The 21,422-nt window shown below is 35.3% G+C and overlaps 2 protein-coding genes across 9 annotated transcripts in view; both read left to right on the top strand.

The window, feature by feature from the left end:
* nlgn3b (neuroligin 3b) overlaps window positions 1–5,024 on the top strand; it is a 67,333-nt gene extending 62,309 nt beyond the window's left edge. For 2 of the 3 annotated variants that reach the window (XM_087252567.1, XM_087252568.1), the window contains 2 exons: window positions 136–803; window positions 2,457–5,024. In XM_087252567.1, the coding sequence (XP_087108693.1) occupies window positions 136–803; window positions 2,457–3,339 (1,551 nt within the window). In that variant the 3' untranslated portion in view covers window positions 3,340–5,024. The remainder of the gene's footprint in view (window positions 1–135; window positions 804–2,456) is intronic. The other variant, NM_001166334.1, reaches the window with a different exon arrangement.
* A 3,544-nt stretch (window positions 5,025–8,568) lies between these two features.
* On the top strand, window positions 8,569–20,780 carry plp1b (proteolipid protein 1b). 6 transcript variants are annotated; one of them, XM_087251393.1, is made up of 9 exons: window positions 8,785–8,875; window positions 9,145–9,249; window positions 11,138–11,229; window positions 11,697–11,883; window positions 12,811–12,967; window positions 15,288–15,462; window positions 15,870–15,943; window positions 16,030–16,095; window positions 19,890–20,780. In XM_087251393.1, the coding sequence occupies exons 3-9, from the start codon at window positions 11,190–11,192 to the stop codon at window positions 19,962–19,964; spliced, it is 774 nt and encodes a 257-aa protein (XP_087107519.1). In that variant the 5' UTR covers window positions 8,785–8,875; window positions 9,145–9,249; window positions 11,138–11,189; the 3' UTR covers window positions 19,965–20,780.
* Window positions 20,781–21,422: the final 642 nt, after the last annotated feature.

Genomic DNA, 21,422 nt, shown 5'->3' with positions numbered 1-21,422 from the left:
AAATTTACTCAGAAAAATCCAGACCAAAGCAAACACTACAGTACTAAGTTACTACAGTAATTTTTTTAATCTCTTAATGCAAATCAGGTTGTGTGAGGAAGCCGATTTAATAGTTTGTGTGTGTGTTTTACGCAGGACCTGGTTCTCTGCATGCAGAAGCGCAGCTACAGGGAGCTGGTGGAGCAGGAAATCCAGCCTGCACGCTTCCATGTGGCCTTTGGTCCAGTCATCGACGGCGACCTCATACCAGATGATCCCGAAGTGCTGATGGAGCAGGGGGAGTTCCTCAACTATGACATCATGCTGGGCGTCAACCAGGGGGAGGGATTCCGCTTCGTGGAGGGCGTGGTGGAGCCTGAAGAGGGTGGAGTTTCTGGCTCCGATTTTGACTTCACTGTGTCTGACTTTGTGGACAGTCTCTATGGTTATCCAGAAGGGAAGGACACTCTTAGAGAGACCATAAAGTTTATGTACACTGACTGGGCTGATCGAGACAATCCCGAGACCCGCCGGAAAACCCTCGTGGCCATGTTTACAGATCATCAGTGGGTGGAGCCAGCCGTGGTGACAGCCGACCTGCACGCACGTTACGGCTCTCCGACCTTCTTCTATGCCTTCTACCATCACTGCCAGAGCCCCATGAAGCCCCCATGGGCTGACTCCGCACATGGTGATGAGCTGCCCTACGTTTTTGGTGTTCCGCTTATCGGTCCGACAGAACTCTTTCCCTGCAACTTTTCCCGTAATGATATCATGCTGAGTGCTGTCGTCATGACCTACTGGACCAACTTTGCAAAGACTGGGTAAAACAGACCACAGCATTTCAAAACACCATGCAAAATGACCATACAGTCCGAGATAAAAGCAGTACAAAGTGAAAAATTATAATTGACAATGAATGCAGCAATAAAATATCTAAATTATTTAGATGATAGGTCTCAAACTCAGTTCCTGGAGGGCCACAGCTCGGCACAATTTTGCTCCAACACTGATCAAATACACCTGATCCAAATAATCACACTGCTCAAAAAAATCTTGAACACCTTGATTATTTGGATCAGGTGTGTTTGATCAGGGTTGGAGCAAAACTGCAGAGCTGCGGCCCTCCAGGAATTGAGTTTGAAACCTATGATCTAGATAAGGGGTGGGCAAACTCTATCCTGGAGGGCTGGTGTCCTGCACAGTTTAGCTCCAACTCTAATCAAACACACTAAACTATGCAGGACACCGGGCCTCCAGGATAGAGTTTGCCCACCCCTGATTTATTTTTTTTTAACTATACAGTGTCATAATGCATCCTTTTATCAATTTGGTTTAAAGTCTGTACATTTAGAAAAAAAAACATATAGTAAAAAAGCATATATGTTCACAGATTTCTTGGTAATGTGTAAGAATACATAACAGTTTAGCGATAGTAGCACATTACAGCACTGGGTCACAATAAAGCTAGCTCCAGTCTCACCCAACCTCCGGGTTTACTACAGCAAAACAGAAATGACTGCTAAACTGGTAAACAGTCACTATGACCTTGAAGTAGGTCACAGAGAGCATAGTGAGAAACTGTGGGAGGAGTAATGCTGTAAGTAAATTTCAATGTAAAACAGAGCACCAGTATTGAACCCAGTGAAACGGTGCCCTCTGTTGGAAACAGGTGGCATTACAAACAATGCACCTGTAGATAATCGATGACCCATTTCAACACAACATTATCACATTGGGATCACTGTCACATTTCTTAGTTTGCTTTTTATGTTTAATGTGTGTTTAAAAACGTACATATTTATTAATTATATGTTGTTAAAAAGTTTGGAGCCTTTTGGATATTTTTATTTTTAGAAGTCTCTTATTCTCATGCAATCTGCATTTATTTTTACGGGGTGTCAGTGTCATATCATGGCTCAGTAATCATCCTAATGAATTGATTATCATTATCATTGATTATCTTTCGGATGAGACATCCGTCTTTTGGATGAGACGATAAACTGAGGTCCTGCCTCTAGTTATTAAAAATCCTATGGCACTACTCGTAAAGAGTAAGGGGGTCGCCACAGCAGAATGAACCGCCAACTAATCCAGCATATGTTTTAAGCAGCGGTTGCCCTTACAGCTGCAACCCATATCTGGGAAACATCTATGCACATTCATTTACACGTACACTACGGACAATTTAGCTTACCCAATTCACCTGTACTGCATGTCTTTGAACTGAGGGGGAAAAAGGAGCACCCAGGGGAACCTGGATGCCACCGCATCGCCCCTAGTTCATTCAATCAAGCATTTATTAGTGATGAAAACAGTTGTACTGCTAAATATTTTTACTAAATATTTCTATGACTTCTAATGTGTAAAAAATGCTTGAAATAAAGGTTTTTAATTTTTTTATCTTACAGACCTTTAGTTTTTAACCATGTGTTGTTATAGTTCAGATCTAATTACTTGTATTTTGTGTGTCTCAGGGATCCGAACAAGCCAGTTCCTCAGGACACCAAATTCATCCACACCAAGGCAAACCGTTTTGAAGAAGTGACATGGGCCAAGTATGGTCCTCATGACCAACTCTACCTGCACATTGGGCTGAAGCCTCGCGTTCGAGATCACTATCGGGCAACTAAAGTGGCCTTCTGGAAGCATCTGGTACCTCACCTGTACAACCTGCATGATATGTTCCACTACACGTCCACTACCACACGGGTTCCACCTCTTTTGACCACACACAGCTCTCACAGTGCCACGCCACGCCCAGGAGGTAACAAGGCCCGTACTTCTGGTAAACAACCCCCCCAGTCGACAGCCCGCAGTGGGCCACTAGTCATTGCCAATCCCCGTGATTACTCCACAGAGCTGAGTGTCACGATCGCCGTCGGAGCTTCACTTCTGTTCCTCAACGTCCTGGCCTTTGCTGCACTTTACTACCGCAAAGACAAGCGGAGTCGACAAGACACGCCCCCTCAGCCCGCCCCTCAGCGCCAAACCCCACCTATTGACCTCAACTATGCGCCCACTTCCATCTCAGGGGGGAATCAAGAGGAGTTGTCACTGTGTGACCCCCTGCGTTTGACCCCAGCCTCATCTCCACGGGATTATGCTCTTACACTCCGCCGCTCACCAGATGATATCCCGCTTATGACACCAAGTTCTGTTGCCATGACCCCGAATAGTGGCACTATGACACCCAACACTGTAACCTTGACGCCCAACAGTGTTACCATGACCCCCAACACCATAACCATGTCACCCAATTCTTTGATGGGATATCCCAGCATGCACCCTTACAATACTTTCACCCACGGATACAACTCCACCACCCTTCCCCACCCACACTCGACAACACGTGTATAACATGCGACACTTCGACATTAGCATCTCACAATTCCTTACTACACAATCACAGCGACTGATTACTGTAAACCACATCGAACAGTGCAAACTGTTTAGCAGTGTTTGAAAGTACAATAGCAGGTGAAACCAATACAAAATACATGAGCACAATCACCTTCGAATTACGGCACTAATATGAAACAGTACGACTATTGGAATAAATCACGAACAATGTAAACCAGAAGGAAATATCTCTAGCAAAAACACGGTTCGGTTGGATTGGTATAGAACTTCCCTTGACAACATTCTGGAGAGACAAGCTTGTGTGTGAGCAGTTCTCTGTGGACAGACAGAAGACGAGATTCCCTGAGGCTGAGCTGCAGTACCGCTGCCGCCTCCAGGTGGTGCTGCAAGACTCTTAAAACCCTGCAGGTGTTTTGATCCGTGTTTTGAACAGTAAGGGGCGCTGGAGTCCCATCAGTGGTTCAACATAACGAACCAAGCAAGCACTTATTCTAAAATATGTAATAATAATAATAATAATAACCTGTAATAACAAACATATTAATGGCTATTGTACAGTATAACATATATTAACGTCAATGTACAGACAGCTTTTTTGAATGTGTCAGAAAAAAAAAATATTTCTAATCGTTTTTAAACTCAGATTATATCCATAGCAGAGAAGGTCATTTTGAAGCCCAGATTGGTTTTGAATCCTTAATTCTTTATTTCTTTCTTTATAATCGCAACAAATGTTCTATTTTATACCACATTTCTCTCTCGCTGTCCTTCTTTTTTCCTCCCTCTTTCTCTCTAGGAACGGGTGAAATGTGTACTTTACTTTTGGTGTAAGCGATTGATTTAGTTGTAGATTACGCAAACAGAGAGTATTTTAAAGAACACAGAGTGTGAAGATTATTCATGAGCGAGATTTTCAAGTTAAGCATCTTTAGATAATTTGTGTCTTGCTAAATGTTATCATTTTGTGACAAATGCTTTTCGGTCATCTTAAATCTGTATTGTATCTGAGTTTGTTTGATATGTTTTGTGAAGATGTTGGATCTCAGTTTGAAAGCACTGAGGTTTTTTCTTTTCAGTATTTATCAGTGATATGACATCACTCACACAGTAATATGGCATCACTCACGCTGTGATTTTGACATACAGGCTTTGCTGAGAAACTACAATGTTAATCTTTCCTATGAAACATGAATGTGGTGATTTGTACTGAACACTAGGGCTTCTCTAATGAAGGTCGTTCTCAAATATCGTGTTTACTATGGACCTGCACAGAGTTTGCACAGGGGACACAGTCGTGTAGTCATGGTGTCGTATCCAGCCAGATGGTTAGATTCTCCATGTTAGCCATTCTAACCACCCCTGCCATGATTTTTGTGCCAAATTTTGCGATACAGTTTCCTTGGTAACCAGCGGGAAGTTTGTCTATTAACGTGTTTGTGTGAAAGTTCAACAGCTTTATAAATTAAGAATTTGCAGTATTTACGACCATTTAAATTCATCTGGACTTTGAAGAGGAAAGAATGGGATGCATGGAGTTGGACAGGGGGAGTGTGAATCTCTCCTCCTGGGGGAGGGTGACCTGTGTGCTGCTGCTCAGGTCTGTCGGCTTGCTGAAGTCTGTTCTTTTATACTCTGTACATTTCTGCCTCAAATTTGCAGTAAATATTGAGTTTGCCTATAAAGTTTGTTTCTTGCTCATTGAGATTGATTTCTCCACCAATTTATATTCAGCGTAGGCAAAATTTGTGCATTTTTAGAGAGTTAAACTTGACAAAACATCCGTTGTGTGACACTATGCTTAGTTCATTGATCCTCTCAGATGACTTCATGTGCTCGTACAGTGCTCATTGAATGTGTTCAAGAATTGTGATTGAATTATGACATCATCCAGGCATTTTTGTCCACTGGTTTATGAAAAAATTCAGACATACTGATCTGCTCTGGTTGTACTAATATGTTAGCCTATGGTGTGCCTAAAAAGATAGTTCACACCCAAAATAAAGATTTCAGCAGCATTTACTCACACTCAAATTATTCAGAAAAAACTTAATCAGGTTTGTTACAAATGGAAGGTGAGAAAATAAGTGCAGAATTTTTATTGTTGTGTGAACTATCCCTTTCAGAACTAGTTTAACTAATGCACAGCTGTTTTTAGCCAATGATAAACTTCCGGTGAAAGCTTTATGTGATTATTTTCTCTTTCGTAAGGTTCCTTTTACAGCATCGATGTTGTAATGTAAATAGACTTTAAGTATCCATTTGGTTGTTAAAGCATAAAAAGAGTTGAAAATTAAGCGCAGGCACCGTCACTAGCCGCAGGCGAGCGCATAAATTCCATTGAGAATATTGGGGTAAAATTAATTACCATATTTTTAAAGACATGGCACGGTAAAATATCATTTAATGCATTGCTTCTTGTTTGATCTGATACTTTATATTGTATCATATCACAGCCAGGCAGTGAAGATCCCATTTTTCAAAGAAATGAGATCTTAAACACGGCGATTTTGTATGGGATGACTTAACCGGAAGCCCTGGGGCTGGCTGACTGAAATTAAAAGTCTGTGTGCATATACCCCACTAACAGTTAAGATCCCTTTGCATGTAGTTTTAAAAATGGTGTTTACAATTTACGTCCACACCACAGCTAACAATGACAGAAGAATATAAGAATCACTTTCAAAGCTGTGAGCAATGTAAGAAACTGTAAATATGATAACATGTCGTCCAAAAACCTGGTATAAATAGTCTCATGAGGTAATTCTTAAATGTTAAGTCAGATAAAAACCTTTTATAAAAAATAAAACAATATGGGTCTGTGTATTGTGCTGCAAATCCAGAGACTTAGGCTTTAGGTTATATCTTGTTATCACTCATTATATCCTGTTTGGTTTTTGCTAACACTTACAGCTGTTCTCCAAACCTAATTTCAGCTTGGTGCAGAAGAACTGCACTAGAATAACACTGGCAAAAGTTGTCAGCCAACAAGTACACTTTGTCACTCAGAAAGAATGAACAAGAAAATGCTAGGCACATCATTTTCTCCTGTAAAACAAGGATATGTCTCAACTGTGTAAAATTCTCTGCACAACATAAATATCACAGGAATTATACAAACCTTATTGTGGCACTAAGTGCAAAATACAAGACTTTGCATATTCACAATCCTCTTCTTCATTTGGCAGTCTGGTCATCCACATAAATTCTTATGTCATCAAATATTCCATTTTAAAATGTTTAATGTATAATGTGCAATATTACTGTACTGCAAATTGGTTACTGGTTTAGGTCTGTTTTTTAATTTTTTTATGTTGTTTTGAACAAGTTAAACCATTTTGAAATAGGTAAGCATGTACAAATTGGCCCGCAGGTTCATACTGGTTGATTCATGTAATGTAAAATATGTATTTATTAATGCATGTTGCTCAGCTGGGTCAGTTGGCGTTTCTGTGAGGAGTTTGCATGTTCTCCCTGCTTTTGTGTGGGTTTCCTTCCGGTGCTCTGGTTTCCCCCATAGTCCAAGGAGTGAAATTGGTTAAACTAAATTTGCTGTAGTGTGTAAATGTGAGAGTGTATGGATGTTTCCCAGTACTGGGTTGCGGTTGGAAGGACATCTGCTGCGTAAAGCATATGCTAGAATAGTTGGCGGTTCATTCCGCTGTGGCAACCCCTCAAAAATAAGGGACTAAGCTGAAGGAAATTAAAGGATTAAATTGCAGTGTATTATAAAGACTTGGTGACTGATCTTAGAACGACTTTGTTTTAGCTTGCTAAGGTTTTTCCCATTGCCATAAGGTCTGTGTAACAGCTAAAACTTGAGGGCATGGTAGTCTTGAAATGTAACAAGACAGCAGACATAAGGAGCACAAGTGTTGGGTTTTGAGCAGTTTAGACGTACTTACCTGAGCTTTATGCCATATATATATATATATATATATATATATATATATATATATATATATATATATATATATATATACATACATAAGGAGTGTCATATATGGATATTGGATTGTATGGGCTTGGCGATTTACAAAAATCAAATTCATCTTATTAAACTATTAGAATGACCATATTCTATCCATAACCTACTGAAGAACAAAGTAGTAGTTATTAGCATAATTTCGGGTCGCAAGTCACTGGCATTGTTGTTTTGGGTGTCGCAGGCTGAAAAAATGTAAAACCCATGGTGGTGGTTGGAGCCAACGATGATGGTTAGAGCTTATAGTCATCTGATCGTATCTACTTATGTTAGCACTTGCCTATGTGGCCTGACTGAATTATTGAATTATTGATGATCCACAGTTTACCTCATATAGAGTCCTGCTGTTCAACATGTTTTACAAAAGTTTTGATAAATGTGTCTTACTGATTGTAAGAAAAGCAACAATAACAGCAACACAACTATCATAACAACTCGCCTATTAAAACTTGCCTCTTTCCAGTTTTCACTCATATAATGGAAACAATGTGATTATTTATGTTGTGTATTCAAAAATTTTAAATGGGGGTTTGGCGGATACTTCTAATGAAGCACGCAAATTTATGCTAAACGGCACACTGGCCCTATTGTTTGGTCATCACTGTAATAGTATTGTGTGCGTGTGTACAATTGAGTGAGAGCATTTGTGTGTGTTTGTGTTACAGAAAGAGAGAATTGCCTGTGTGTTCCTATTTCTGACACAACTGTAGTATTGTATTAACTGTGCTCTTGTCCCAATTTGACTCCAGAGAGGTCAAACCTTCCTCATTTTTCTTAACATTTTTGTGTATTTGACCACATTTGTGGGCTTTTGTTATGCCCTTTAGTGAACTAAAACTGAACAAAAATGAAAACGGGGGACTTTTTTATTTAGCTATAAAATAAAGACAATAAAATACATGTAATATTTTACGGTAAGTTTCCTTAAAGCTAAGTGTGTGTGTCCTCAAGTATATTACCAGTAATTTTTGACCACGTAGGGACATTTTTGGTCATATTATTTTGGTCCATGCATGAGAAAAACATAATTATTTTTGTATAGTATTTTGAAAGTGTAATTTCAGATTATTTTCTGTGAAGGTTGGGTTTAGGGAGTAGGAGGACAGAATATACTGTGTGTATAGTATAAAATAATTACGTCCAATGAAAGTCCCCATAAAACATGAAAACACAACCCTCTCTTCCTCTGTGTGCGTGTGTTTATGTACAAAAACTAATGAATAAGCCAGAAGTTAGAGCTACTAGCATCTGTTCATGAGTGTTTTGGCCCTTGTGTTCATTTTATCATGCATGGGAACATTTAGGGTTCATTGCACTGACACACACAAACACACTCACTCTTTATTTATCATGGCAGTGAAAGAGGACGCTGCGTCTTTAAGATCTGCCCCAGTGTGTGTGCGTGTGTGTGTTTGTGAGGGAGAGCAGAGGGGTTTGTTTATTGTTCCAGGGACAAAAGTGTGGGTGAGAATCATAAAAGCATCGAGGGAGATTAAACTACACAGCACATCAGAGAGACTGAGCGCGATACGCACACACATACTCACATGGGTAAGTTCACCTGAACTCACATCAACCAATTAACCACCACTATCATTTACATTACTCCATCATTTTGCTTACTTGCATCATTTTTAATAATTGATGTGTCTGTTGTTTTTCTAAAAATGTATGCAAATGTTTTTATCCTCTCTTTATTTGTATGCAGTGCAAGGTGGCATCTGATTGGTCAGAAGCTTAGAAGCATCATTCCTGTATTTATAGAGTAGATGTATTTATTGCCTCCTAATTAATTGAATAAGTTGTTTTGATTGATTAAGCAGCTGCCTCCGCTGTTGATTGGCTAGGACAGTTGCCACAACGCCTCAGAGGTGTGGATGTGAAGAGCAGTAACCTCAGGAGACTCCGGCCAAAGGTCACACCAGGTCTCTAGGTCAAATATTCTCTTATGTGTGTATGACTCCTGTACGGCCCAGTGTCGCTCTAAAAATGGGCAAATGTTTGCGATAGTCATGTGAAGGGTTCATGCATTCTTAAATGCGTGCATGCATTGCATTATTTTTGAAGGCTTCTCTTTTTTTGCCGTTTAGTTGAGCTTTTTAGCTGTCTGCAGATCACATTTTAGAATAAGCAAATGTTTTTTTTTCACCCCAGAACTGGGGACTCTAAAAATTGTAATGTTTTTATTTATGTGCCATCATGTTAAACCAAAGCCGAGTGCAATCATTTAATTACAAAAAGTGCCAGTAGTTAGTCGATACTGACTTTGATTTGAATAAAAAAAAAAAAAAACATTTTCTGACACGAAAGTCTGTTTGAAAAAAAAAGTGCTATTGCTATTTTAATTCAGAAATTGTTAGTAGATTTTAAGAAATGCTAGTAACACAATAAATGCAACATTATGAAATTAAATATAATCAATGAATTAGTATTTGTATTGCAAGTCCAACTCCAGCATCAGTGGTTCCATACGGAACCTTTAACATCTATGAAACCTTTTCATCCCACAAGGGAATGTTTTTTTAAATTTTCAATAGAAATATGCAGAAAAATTAAACTGTTCTTTGAACATCTATTCACTTAAAGTTCCTTGGAGAACCCAAAAAACATATAATATTATATTTGTGCATATACATTAGATCAGCAGTACTGAAACCAAATCTGGAGCTTATCTAACAAAACAGCTTAAACAGTCCAAAAACAAGTACATCCAAATTTATATGCTATAAAACAATATTAAATACACATTTTTAAAAAGAGGAAATGTCAAGAGAAGCAAAAAATGGAAAAAAATTGTTGAAATTTTGTAGAATGTAATTTTAAATTAGTTTTTTTTGCAATATTTTGCTTGAATTTTATTGTATTATCTTTCAATTTGTAAATATGTTTGGTGACCAAACAAGGATTTTAATAAATATACCTGTTTAATAAATCTGTTTTGTTTAAAATCAAAAAAATATTGCCTATATTCACTGAGAAATGGATACAAATATTCCTTTTCAAAATGGGGTGTACTCAATTATGCTGAGCACTGTAAGTTAAAGTGCAATGTGCTTTGTTCCTATTATAATCAAATTATTGTAAGTGTCAGGCTTAGCTATTATTTAGAGGATGAGTTAGAAGTAGGAATAGAGTACACTGTTATTTAATTTCCTGTAGAATCTACAGTAAATTACTGGCAGCAGTTTACCTGTAACTTACTGTAAATCAGTTACAGCAAAAATACCGTATTTAAATTTACAGCATCATTCATCTTGCATACATTTACTGTAAAATATAAAGTAATTTCCACAATGCAACTTTAAAATAAAGTAACATACTGCATAACTGTAAAATACAGTTCATATTACAGTTAAACACGGTGCAATTTACAAAAATCATTTACAGTGTATAAAACAGGATGACCTGCCATGATCCCAATTGTAACCCCAGTGTCAGTGTGTGTCTGTCTGTGCCGCTATGGGTGGAAACTCAGTGACGCACTCCGCTGCTGAGTGTGTGTGTCTTGTTTGTTCATAAAGATAGTTTTTGTTGTTAGAACAAAAGCCATTATGCCCATCACAAGTGCTTCTTCTTCTGACCACAAAACCTCAAACACACATGAAGACGCACACTCACACACACACACACACACACACCCCAAACCTCACCCTGACACCAGGCTGCTCAGCATAGAGAGAGAGGGAAAGAAGGAGAGAAAGAAGCGAGGGAGGGAGAGGAGCAGCTTAAGCGATGCGTTTTTTTCTTCCTTGAGGTGGACACTGGAGTGTATCTGAAGAAAGAAAGCCAAATTACCTCCCTCAATTTGCACAGCAGCCTCTCTGGAGCGAACGAGCGTCTGCGTGGGTTCGACTCAGCAGTGTCAATGTTTCCAGTGAAACAGCCGTGGTTGTGTAAAGCTCTAGGTGACCTGAGACCCGTCATCTTCTCTCACATGCCGGAGAAAGCAGAAGTCCACAGCCGAGCCTTCCTTCGCTTGTTTGGCTTCCTTTGGTTAAGTTGCTTTACTAATTAATGTCTTATCGATGCAGTTGATCTGCCTGTTAATGTTTTGTAGTGCATTGCTACATTTACGTTGAGGTTTTGTGTTTTTTTTTTGTGGTTGGGGATTGCAAGCAATGCTTGGTGATTGCCTGGGTTCATTTTGTTTGCATTTGGCTTCTTCATTTGTGATCCCATGATACATTGATTACATAAAACTGCGTTACGTGTGTGTGTCCTTGACTAACAGTAGGCCAACTAACTCTCCTAAGTGTGCACGCTCGTTCTTGGTGATTATGTTAGCATAAGGAGTGTGTGAGTGTATAGATGTGTGTGTGTATAGTGTGTGCTGCATGTGCAGTGTGTGTGTTGATCTATTACTCACCTACAGGTTGCTATGACTGCTGCATCCGCTGCCTGGGCGCTGTGCCCTACACCAGCTTGGTGGCCACCCTGCTCTGCTACGCCGGCGTGGGGCTCTTCTGCGGGGCTGGCCATGAGGCACTCACTCATACACACACCTTTGTAGAGCTCCACTTCGCAAGGGACGTCCAGGACTTCACTGTCATGGCAGACTTGTGAGTCCTTAACTTTTTTTTAACAGTTAGAGCAGAGATGGACAACTTGGAGGTCCAGCTCCACTAAACACACCAGCCTAAAGTTTTCTAGTGATCTTGAAAACATTGATTAGCTGTGTTTGATTAGAGTTGAAGCACAACTCTTCAGCACATCGACCCTCCAGGACCAAAGTTGCCTGTCCCTTAGTAAAATCACCGATTTGATGGCACTGAAGTTGTTGAATGGCTCTCCTTCTCTTGACTAATTAATTGAGCTGAACAATGACATTGTCTTGTTAGCTTTTTGGATTTGCTTTATTTTTTAAGTAATTGGTTCTGTTACACTTTGATTTCCACCACAGTGCAAAGACGGGTGAATTGAGTAAACAAAATTGGCTTTGGTGTATGAGTGCATGTGTGAATGTGAGAGTGTATTTTTCACTGCTGGGTTGCAGCTGGAGGGGCAGCCGCTATAATAAAACAAGTATTGGAATAGTTGGCGGTTCATTCTGCTGTGGCGATGCCTGATAAATAAGGGACTAAGCTGAATAAAAAAAGAATGATTCTGTTACACTTTGCTGTTTAAATGTGCTTGATGTTTTGAACTTGATTTACAATGATTGCATGTTCATGCCTTTAAAGCTAGTTTGGCACAATGTTCATTGTATAAGTACTATGTAAATCAGGGGATCTCAATCCGAGTCCTGGAGGTCCGGTGTCCTGCTGATTTTAGCTCCAACTCCAATCAGACACTCCTAATCAAGCTCTTACTAAGCTCTCTAGAAACATATACTTGCAGGTGTGTTGAGGCAAGTTGGAGCTAAAATCTGCAGGACACCAGACACCAGGACCGAGTTTGAGAACCCCTGATGTAAATAGTGGTTTGAAATAATTGACTTGAGGATCTATTTTGTTTATGTCTCATTGTGTCCACATTTTGTGTTTCAGTATAAAGTATTTCCAGTATGTGATCTACGGTCTGGCCTCCTTCTTCTTCCTCTATGGACTGCTGCTGCTGGCTGAAGGTTTTTACACCACCAGTGCAGTAAAGCAGACGTTCGGGGAGTTCAGGAGCACACAGTTCGGGCGCTGCATAAGTCTCACTGTGAGTTTGCATGTGTGCACGTTTTTATTATTATTATTTACTGTTCATGTGCATCATTTTAATAATGCCATTTTAGAGTATGAAAAATGCCAAATGTAAATTGCAGATCTAAAAATGAGGAAGGTGATTTTAGACACATATATATTATATGAACAATAACAAAGGCACTATTGAAATAATTATTCAATTCATTTTAATTATTAATCATTAATAAAATAAAATGACCTTTAATTTTTGTAAAATAATTTTTGAAAAGATTTTTCACATTGATATTTGATATTTATTCATTAGGATAAACCCTTTTTTCTCATTTTCAAGGGGTACAATTAATCACAAACACATAATAAAAACAAAACATAAGTTATTGAACATCCAACAAAAAGAAACATTAACAAAAGGGGAAATAGTATACATACATGCATATACATAGTGCAAAAATGATGTTCAGATCAGTGATCAAATCACCACATAAATAACAACTTTCTCAGGAAAAAACAAGTACAGCAAAGTTTGCTTAAACACCTGAATTAATGTAATGGATCGAATGTTAGCAGGTAAATTATTCCAATCTATTGGACCCTTGAACATAAAAGCTTGTTTACTATACCAATAGATTTTTTAAAACGAGGAACAAAAAAAAATAAGTCTGATCAAAATGTCTTACTTGATAATTTAAGGAAAAAATACAAAATATTGATGCAAATAATAACAATACTTAAAATGAATACATTTAAGTGAAGTTTATTTATAAACTAATTTCAAGAGGATCACATGCTTATGATTGCTTGTAGCCGGCCCTGTATTATTCAATGTATGATTCACCAATCAGACAATTCCTAAGCCACTGTAAGTACCCCAAGTTCCATATAACAGCCATCTTCGTTTTGAAGAATCCCTCGTTCCACTCCTACTTATCCTCCTTTCCTAGATGGGTGGCATGGTGGCCCAGTGGTTACCACTGTTGCCTCACAGCAAGAACGTCACTGGTTCTAGTCCTTACCAAGCCAGCCGACGTTTCTGTGCAGAGTTTACACAATCTCCCAGTGCTCAAGTGGGTTTCCCCCAAGTTGTCCGGTTTCCTCCCACCGTCAAAAAACATGCAACCTAAGTTAATTGAATAATCCAAATTAGTCATCATAGACATGCTCCGAGTAATTGGTTATCTCTTAAGACCAATTACTACTATCTGTTCATTAGCTACTACAGCAGGGGAGTTCTCGAGATCTACCTGAGCTCAAACTTCCCTTTCGCCTTGCAAACTGGAGGGAGCCCTGGGCTCGAGGATCTTATGAGCTCATGGCTCTCTCTTGGGACAGCATGCCAAACAAGCTTTATAAACAATCATCAGCTAAGTATGAACTCTTGAAATATAAATCGACATCAATCTGGAAAATCATTAGTCAGAAATTGTAGGACTGCTGAAATATTCTCCAGCTACACACTCATGGCTAGTAAATTCCCTGGCAAGCCATGATCAGCTGCTTTAGTCAGCACTTTTAAAAATGTCTATTTTATTTTCCTATTTATCTCCAAGGCAAAAATGAGTGTCTTTAAAGCTTTAAATGTATTCTGCTTTTACAAATTCTGTCTAAATTAAATTACTACCATAATATCATACTTGTCAAAACCATGATTTACAGGTAACAGTCATTAAAATGCCATTGTGTATAATCCAAAATTTTGTCAAGCATATTTTGAACAGTGGTCATTTGGTGAAAAATCAATATAAATTGTAAAATGCTTAAGGACCACAGTGCAGCCCCAAAATAATAATTCATTATAATTTAAAATCTTTGTACCCATAGAATACCCATAGGTTTTTTTATTATTATTTATAGAAATGTTACTGAACCTTATTTCACACATACAATTGAAGTCAGAATTATTAGCCCCCCTTTGATTTTTGATTTTTAATGTTTCCCAAATGATGTTTAACAGAGCAAGGAAAATTTCACAGTATGTCTGATAATATTTTTTCTTCTGGAGAACGTCTTATTTGCTTTATTTCAGCTAGAATAAAAGCAGTTTTTTTTTTTTTAAAAAACATTTTAAGGTCAAAATTATTAGGCCCTTTAAGCTATATATTTTTTGGATAGTTTACAGAACAAACCATCGTTATACAATAACTTGCCTAATTATTCCAACCTGCCTAGTTCACCTAATTAACCTAGTTAAGCCTTTAAATGTCACTTTAAGCTGTATAGAAGTGTCTTGAAAAATATCTAGTCAAATATTATTTACTGTCATCATGGCAAAGATAAAATAACTGAGTTAGAAACGAGTTATTAAAACTATGTGATTGGCTGTTTCTCTTGTGCAGTTTATAATCCTGACGTACGTGCTCGCTCTGATCTGGCTGATTGTGTTCGGCTTCACGGCTGTTCCTGTGCTCTTCTTCATTAATATGAAAAGCTCCTGTCACACTGTTAACGTCCTGTCAGAGACCACCTTGTTCAACCAGCAATCCAGGGTCTGCATGGATGCACGCATGTATGGTACGTCAGCGCTCACACATCAATGTGTGTATGTGTGTTTTACAACCCAGCAAACAATTTTTTGTTTAATAGGCATTTAATAGACAGCTAAACATAGACAGCTTGGCTAAAACAAGGCTAAATGTGGGCTGTCAGTGAAAATAGACATCTTAGAATAGCCCAAAACTAGACTAGTCATCTAGTAGACAGATTCGACAGACTTAATATGTGTAGTCATTCATTTCTGTTTATTTGATGACTAGTCTAGTTTTGGCCTATTCTTAGAATTCTATTAGATTTTCACTGACAGCCCAAATTTAGCCTCGTTTTAGCTGAAATGACTATGTTTAGACGTCTATTAGACATCTTTTAAAAACAAAAAATGCTTGCGGGGAATCGTCATGTCTGTGTTATATTGTTCTGCGCAGGATTTCTTTCCTGGAATGCCATGCCAGGGGTTGTTTGTGGAAATGCACTGGCCAACATATGCAAAGCACCAGAGGTTAGATGTTCAAAAAGTGAAAACAAACATACATACACTCAGATTTCAAGAGGACGCATCACTTATTTTTCTTTTTATGTTTGCAGTTCCACGTGACCTATGACCTTTACATCTGTGCTTTCGCTGGAGCAGGAATCACCCTTCTTGCCCTGGTTAGTGAGCTCGCTTTCTACATCTGCCAACAGTCATAATAAGTCAGCTTTATTTACTGTAAAACAGCAGTTCTCAATTATTTTGACTGCAAGACCCCGTTGTTCACAGTCATGGGCAAAACCTCAAGACTGCTGTTAACTGGATGATGGATTATGATTTTGAAAAAAAAGTTTATAACAAATGTATTTATTTTAATTTATTTATTTTAGATTTTTCTAAATCACTAATCAAATATTGTGTTTTTATATATTTACAGTAGGGAATTCACAAAATGTGTTTATGGAAAATGATCTTTATATCTTACATCTGAAATGAAAAAAAAAAATTTTTATATCTTAATAATTTTGACCTATACAATGTAATTTTTGTTATGGTCAAAAATGGAGCATAAGAGGTTTGTGGTTCAGGGTCACATATTTATTATACTATATTACTGTATATTATTATATTTTATTATTTTATATTATATTATGTTATATTATGTTATTTTATATTAAATTTTATTATATTATGTTGTTGTCATGTCATATCATGTTATGTTATGTTATGTTATGTTATGTTATGTTATGTTATATCATATTGTATTGTATTATATTATATTATATTATATTATATTATATTATATTATATTAGATCTTATTATATTATATTATATTATATTACTGTAAATTAGATTATATTAATTTATATTATATTATATTTTATTTGTCATGTCATGTCATGTTATGTTATGTTATGTTATTTCATATTGTATTGTATTATATTATATTATATTATATTATATTATATTATATTATATTATATTATATTATATTATATTATATTATTGTAAATTAGATGATATTAATTTATATTATATTATGTTATATTTTATTTTATTATTTTATATTATGTTGTTATGTCATGTCATGTCATGTTATGTTATGTTATGTTATGTTATGTTATGTTATGTTATATCATATTGTATTGTATTATATTATATTATATTATATTAGATCTTATTATATTATATTATATTACTGTAAATTAGATGATATTAATTTATATTATATTATATTTTATTACTTTATATTATGTTGTTATGTTATGTCATGTCATGTCATGTCATGTCATGTCATGTTATGTTATGTTATATCATATTGTATTATATTATATTATATTATATTATATTATATTATATTATATTATATTATATTATATTATATTATATTATATTATATTATATTAGATGATATTAATTTATATTATATTATATTATATTTTATTTTACTATTTTATATTATGTTGTTATGTCATGTCATGTCATGTCATGTCATGTTATGTTATGTTATATCATATCGTATTATATTATATTATATTATATTATATTATATTATATTATATTATATTATATTACTGTAAATTAGATGATATTAATTTATATTATATTATATCATATTATATTTTATTTTACTATTTTATATTATGTTGTTATGTTATGTCATGTCATGTCATGTTATGTTATGTTATGTTATGTTATATCATATCGTATTATATTATATTATATTATATTATATTATATTATATTATATTATATTATATTACTGTAAATTAGATGATATTAATTTATATTATATTATATTATATTTTATTTTATTATTTTATATTATATTGTTATGTTATGTTATGTTATGTTATGTTATGTTATGTTATGTTATGTTATGTTATGTTATGTTATGTTATGTTATATAAATAAATTTTTGTTTTATTTTATATTACGTTATATTATATTAATTTGTATTGTATTTTATTGTATTACTGTATATTAGATTACATTAATGTATATTTTATTATATTATTTAATTTTTTATGTTATGTTATATTATTTTATATGAATGAATTTTTATATTATATTATATTATATTATATTATATTATATTATATTATATTATATTATATTATATTATATTATATTATATTATATTTTTTGTTTGTTTACCTGATGTATATGAATAGCATGTAAACGATTACTATTTTATTTTTACACAATTTCTACATTAAATAAATAAAAAATATTTATTGGAATAATACATTTATTATCATTTTAATCAATAAAAGAAAATAATGTATGTAGTATTCCCAGTCTACATATAACAACTACAAAAGTGTCCATCTTAACAGTTGAGAATGGTGAGTGGGTATTTGCACAAAAAGTATTTACTAACAATGTACATTTATTTCTTATTATATTAACAAATTTATTTGTATTTGTTTTTTTTTTTGTTTTTTTGCCTGTTGACTGACTTGGGTAAATAAGCCCACTGGTATTTTCTGAGGTCAGAGGTCAGAGCTGTCAAACAGCATGAAGTTGATAAGGGAAGTGCAGCAGAGGGATGTTTAGTTTATGATCAGAAACTGACCTCTCTGCTAATGGCAGATCCCCAGTGTCTCTACTCCCTTTTCCTGTATATTTGGCAGCAGTCATTTCTCAGGCTTTATGTAAAGAGAATCACAGAGCGCTCACTGTCAGCACAGCTCATTAGGAGCAGCCAGGGTTCCTCTGTCTCACTGAGGAGATACACAGTGAGATTCATCCAAACATCAACATTGTAAATAAAAATGGAATTGCCCTTGTGGTCTCAGACACAAACGGCTTTTTCCATAGTTATGATGTTCCCAATTTCAGAGTCTCTTTGCATCAGATCTTTATAAGATGGAAAAATTAGATGTTTTGTCTAGTTACCAATTATTACAGTATCTGATACATCATTGTTTTGAATGTTTTGTAAATTTGTTTACAAATACCCCCCCCCCCCCTGAATTATTAGACCCCTGTTTATTTTTTTCCCTATTTTCTGTTTAACCGATAAAATATTTTTTTAAACACATTTCTAAACATAACAGTTTTAATAACTGATCTCTAATAACTGATTTATTTAATCTTTGCCATGATGGCTGTAAATAATATTGTACTCGATATTTTTCAAGACACATCTATACAGCTTAAAGTGACATTTAAAGGCTTAACTTGGTTAATTAGGTTAAGTAAGCAGGTTAGGGGAATGAGGCAAGTTATTGTATAATGATGGGTTGTTCTGTATCGAAAAAATTATAGCTTAAAGGGGGTAATAATTTTTTTAAAAATCAAAGGGGGCTAGTAATTCTGACTTAAACAGTATGTATATGTGTATATATATATATATATATATATATATATATATATATATATATATATATATATATATATATATATATATAAATATAAATGAAGTGGCATAACGTAATTTTCAGCCAATAAATTTTCAGTGGCCAAAAATGTGGTACATCACTAGTATCAACACACTTTTAAATTCCCATTGTTGCACATTTTTCGACTGTGTGATTGGCTCATCAATCAATATAGAGTAAAAAAGTCGAGAGCTTATTATTTTATTATTGACGTTATTGACATCAATTTTATCCCGATTCAATATAATATCTTTTATCAGCCCAGCCCCAATATTAACCCTACAATGTTTTTTTTTTTTGTTTTTTTTTTAAGTAAAAACTGCTTTTATTCTAGACGAAATTAAACAAATAAGACTTTTTCCAAAAGAAAAAATATTGTAGTAAATACTGTGAAAAAAAATCCTTACTCTGTTAAACATCATTTGGGAAATATTTGAAATAGAAAAAAGGAGGAAATTCACAGGAGGGCGAATAGTAGTAGAAATGTTGTGCTATTATTAGAATCACATGCCTTGTTTATTGTACAGTGAGACTAATAGTATTTGATCAGACATGTCTTCCTTTCTCATCCACTTTTGTTCTCTAGTTCGTTTACATGGTCGCCACCACCTACAACTACGCTATTCTGCGGTTTCTAGGAAGGAAGGGAATCCGTTGCTAGGTTCAGTTTCTACGCCTGCTTTCCTGCTGCTGCGGTTTCAGTGTCTTCACTGCGGCCGGTGAGGAAACGCAAACGAGCTCCATGAAGCCCCTGCAGAGTTCTAGCTTACAGAGAACAAACACACACAAACCACTGTATTCACAAACCAAAGGACCACAAACTGAACACACACAAAAACACTGATCAATAGATGCAAATAAATTTGTTAAAGCACAACACATAAAAGACTGTAGCGTAGATCTCTGGCGGAGTGGAATCTTGCTTCTGTATTTCTTCACTCGTTTCCTCTCGCTGTGTCTTTATTAGACCGCTCTCATGGCCATTTATTCATTTTAATGATTGTATTCATTGTGCTTCTTGGTCATATTAATGCCTTGCAGTTTGCCAGGATTTTAGCTTTTCTCCACTCTCTTTCTTTTTTAGACACACCCACACACACTACACGTCTTTTTGAGAGAGTGTGATTGTTGTCAGATGTAGGTTTGCATTGTGTGAGACACAGAGAACTCATTATTTACAGACACTAATGTTGGTCCTCCTGTGTGTGATTGTAAGTTTGTGAGTGGTTTTGTTGTATATTTTGACTAACTTTAGCAGTATGCTGAACCTGATCAATGATGGTGCTCGGTCAAAACAACTAATCATTTTTTATTGTTCTGACTCGTTTTAGACAACTAAAAGTTATTTCTAGAGTACTCTTGTGAATAACTGTATGTGATTAATACGAATGTAGAATTGAAACTAAAGTGAGTTTACATAAAATCTGTGTTGACTTCTTTGCAACTCATGCAATAAACTTTAATTTCTTTTAATGAAGGCCTGATGCTCAGCGTCGTCAGTTTTTTCCAAAAAAAAAAAAAGCAACACTATGTAACTTTCTCATGTGGCTCCCTTTGTGCTTGAGAAGCGCAATTACCTGTTGGTAATAAAGCAGATCACACTGTTCTGCTCATAGGCAATTTTTGTGGAATGCCATTTCCAGTAGGTAAGTAAATAAATAAATACAATTTTAAGTACAAAATTATGACTTATGACTTAGTTCTTATTTATACTTAAAAAAAAATAATAATTATGACTTAAAACATAAAAATTGTATTGAAATGTCAAAATTGCTGGATTGAAAACTTTGAAATTGTTGGTTTAAAACTGTTATAAATTGTCAAAATGATGACAAAAATTACTAGATTAAAAAAGTAAAAAGTATGATTTGTTAACTATAATATTTGTTTTACTTTTTATCTCATAATTTCTACTTTAAAATAGATTAAAACCTTGAAATTATGATGCTAAATTAAAATTATGAAAATTCAAAATGATGCCAGTCAAAATTACAAGATAAATTTGAAGATAAGACAGTCAAAAGTATGATTTTGATTTTTTTTTGTAATTTTTAAATTATGAGTTAAAATGTTGAATTTATGACTGAAAAGTTGGGAAAAGGTCAAAATTACAAAATAA

The sequence above is a fragment of the Danio rerio genome, chromosome 5 (assembly GCF_052040795.2).
Source record: "Danio rerio strain M-AB ecotype USA chromosome 5, GRCz13ab, whole genome shotgun sequence".
Taxonomy (NCBI): domain Eukaryota; kingdom Metazoa; phylum Chordata; class Actinopteri; order Cypriniformes; family Danionidae; genus Danio; species Danio rerio.
This window is presented reverse-complemented; position numbering and strand designations above follow the sequence as displayed.

Bases quoted from the DNA above. Each gene is read 5' to 3' on its own strand.
- plp1b (XM_087251390.1), top strand. The intron at 11,884-12,810 runs GTGAGTCCTTAA...TTTGTGTTTCAG, and splicing joins TTCACTGTCATGGCAGACTT to TATAAAGTATTTCCAGTATG. The intron at 15,944-16,029 runs GTTAGATGTTCA...TTATGTTTGCAG, and splicing joins ACATATGCAAAGCACCAGAG to TTCCACGTGACCTATGACCT.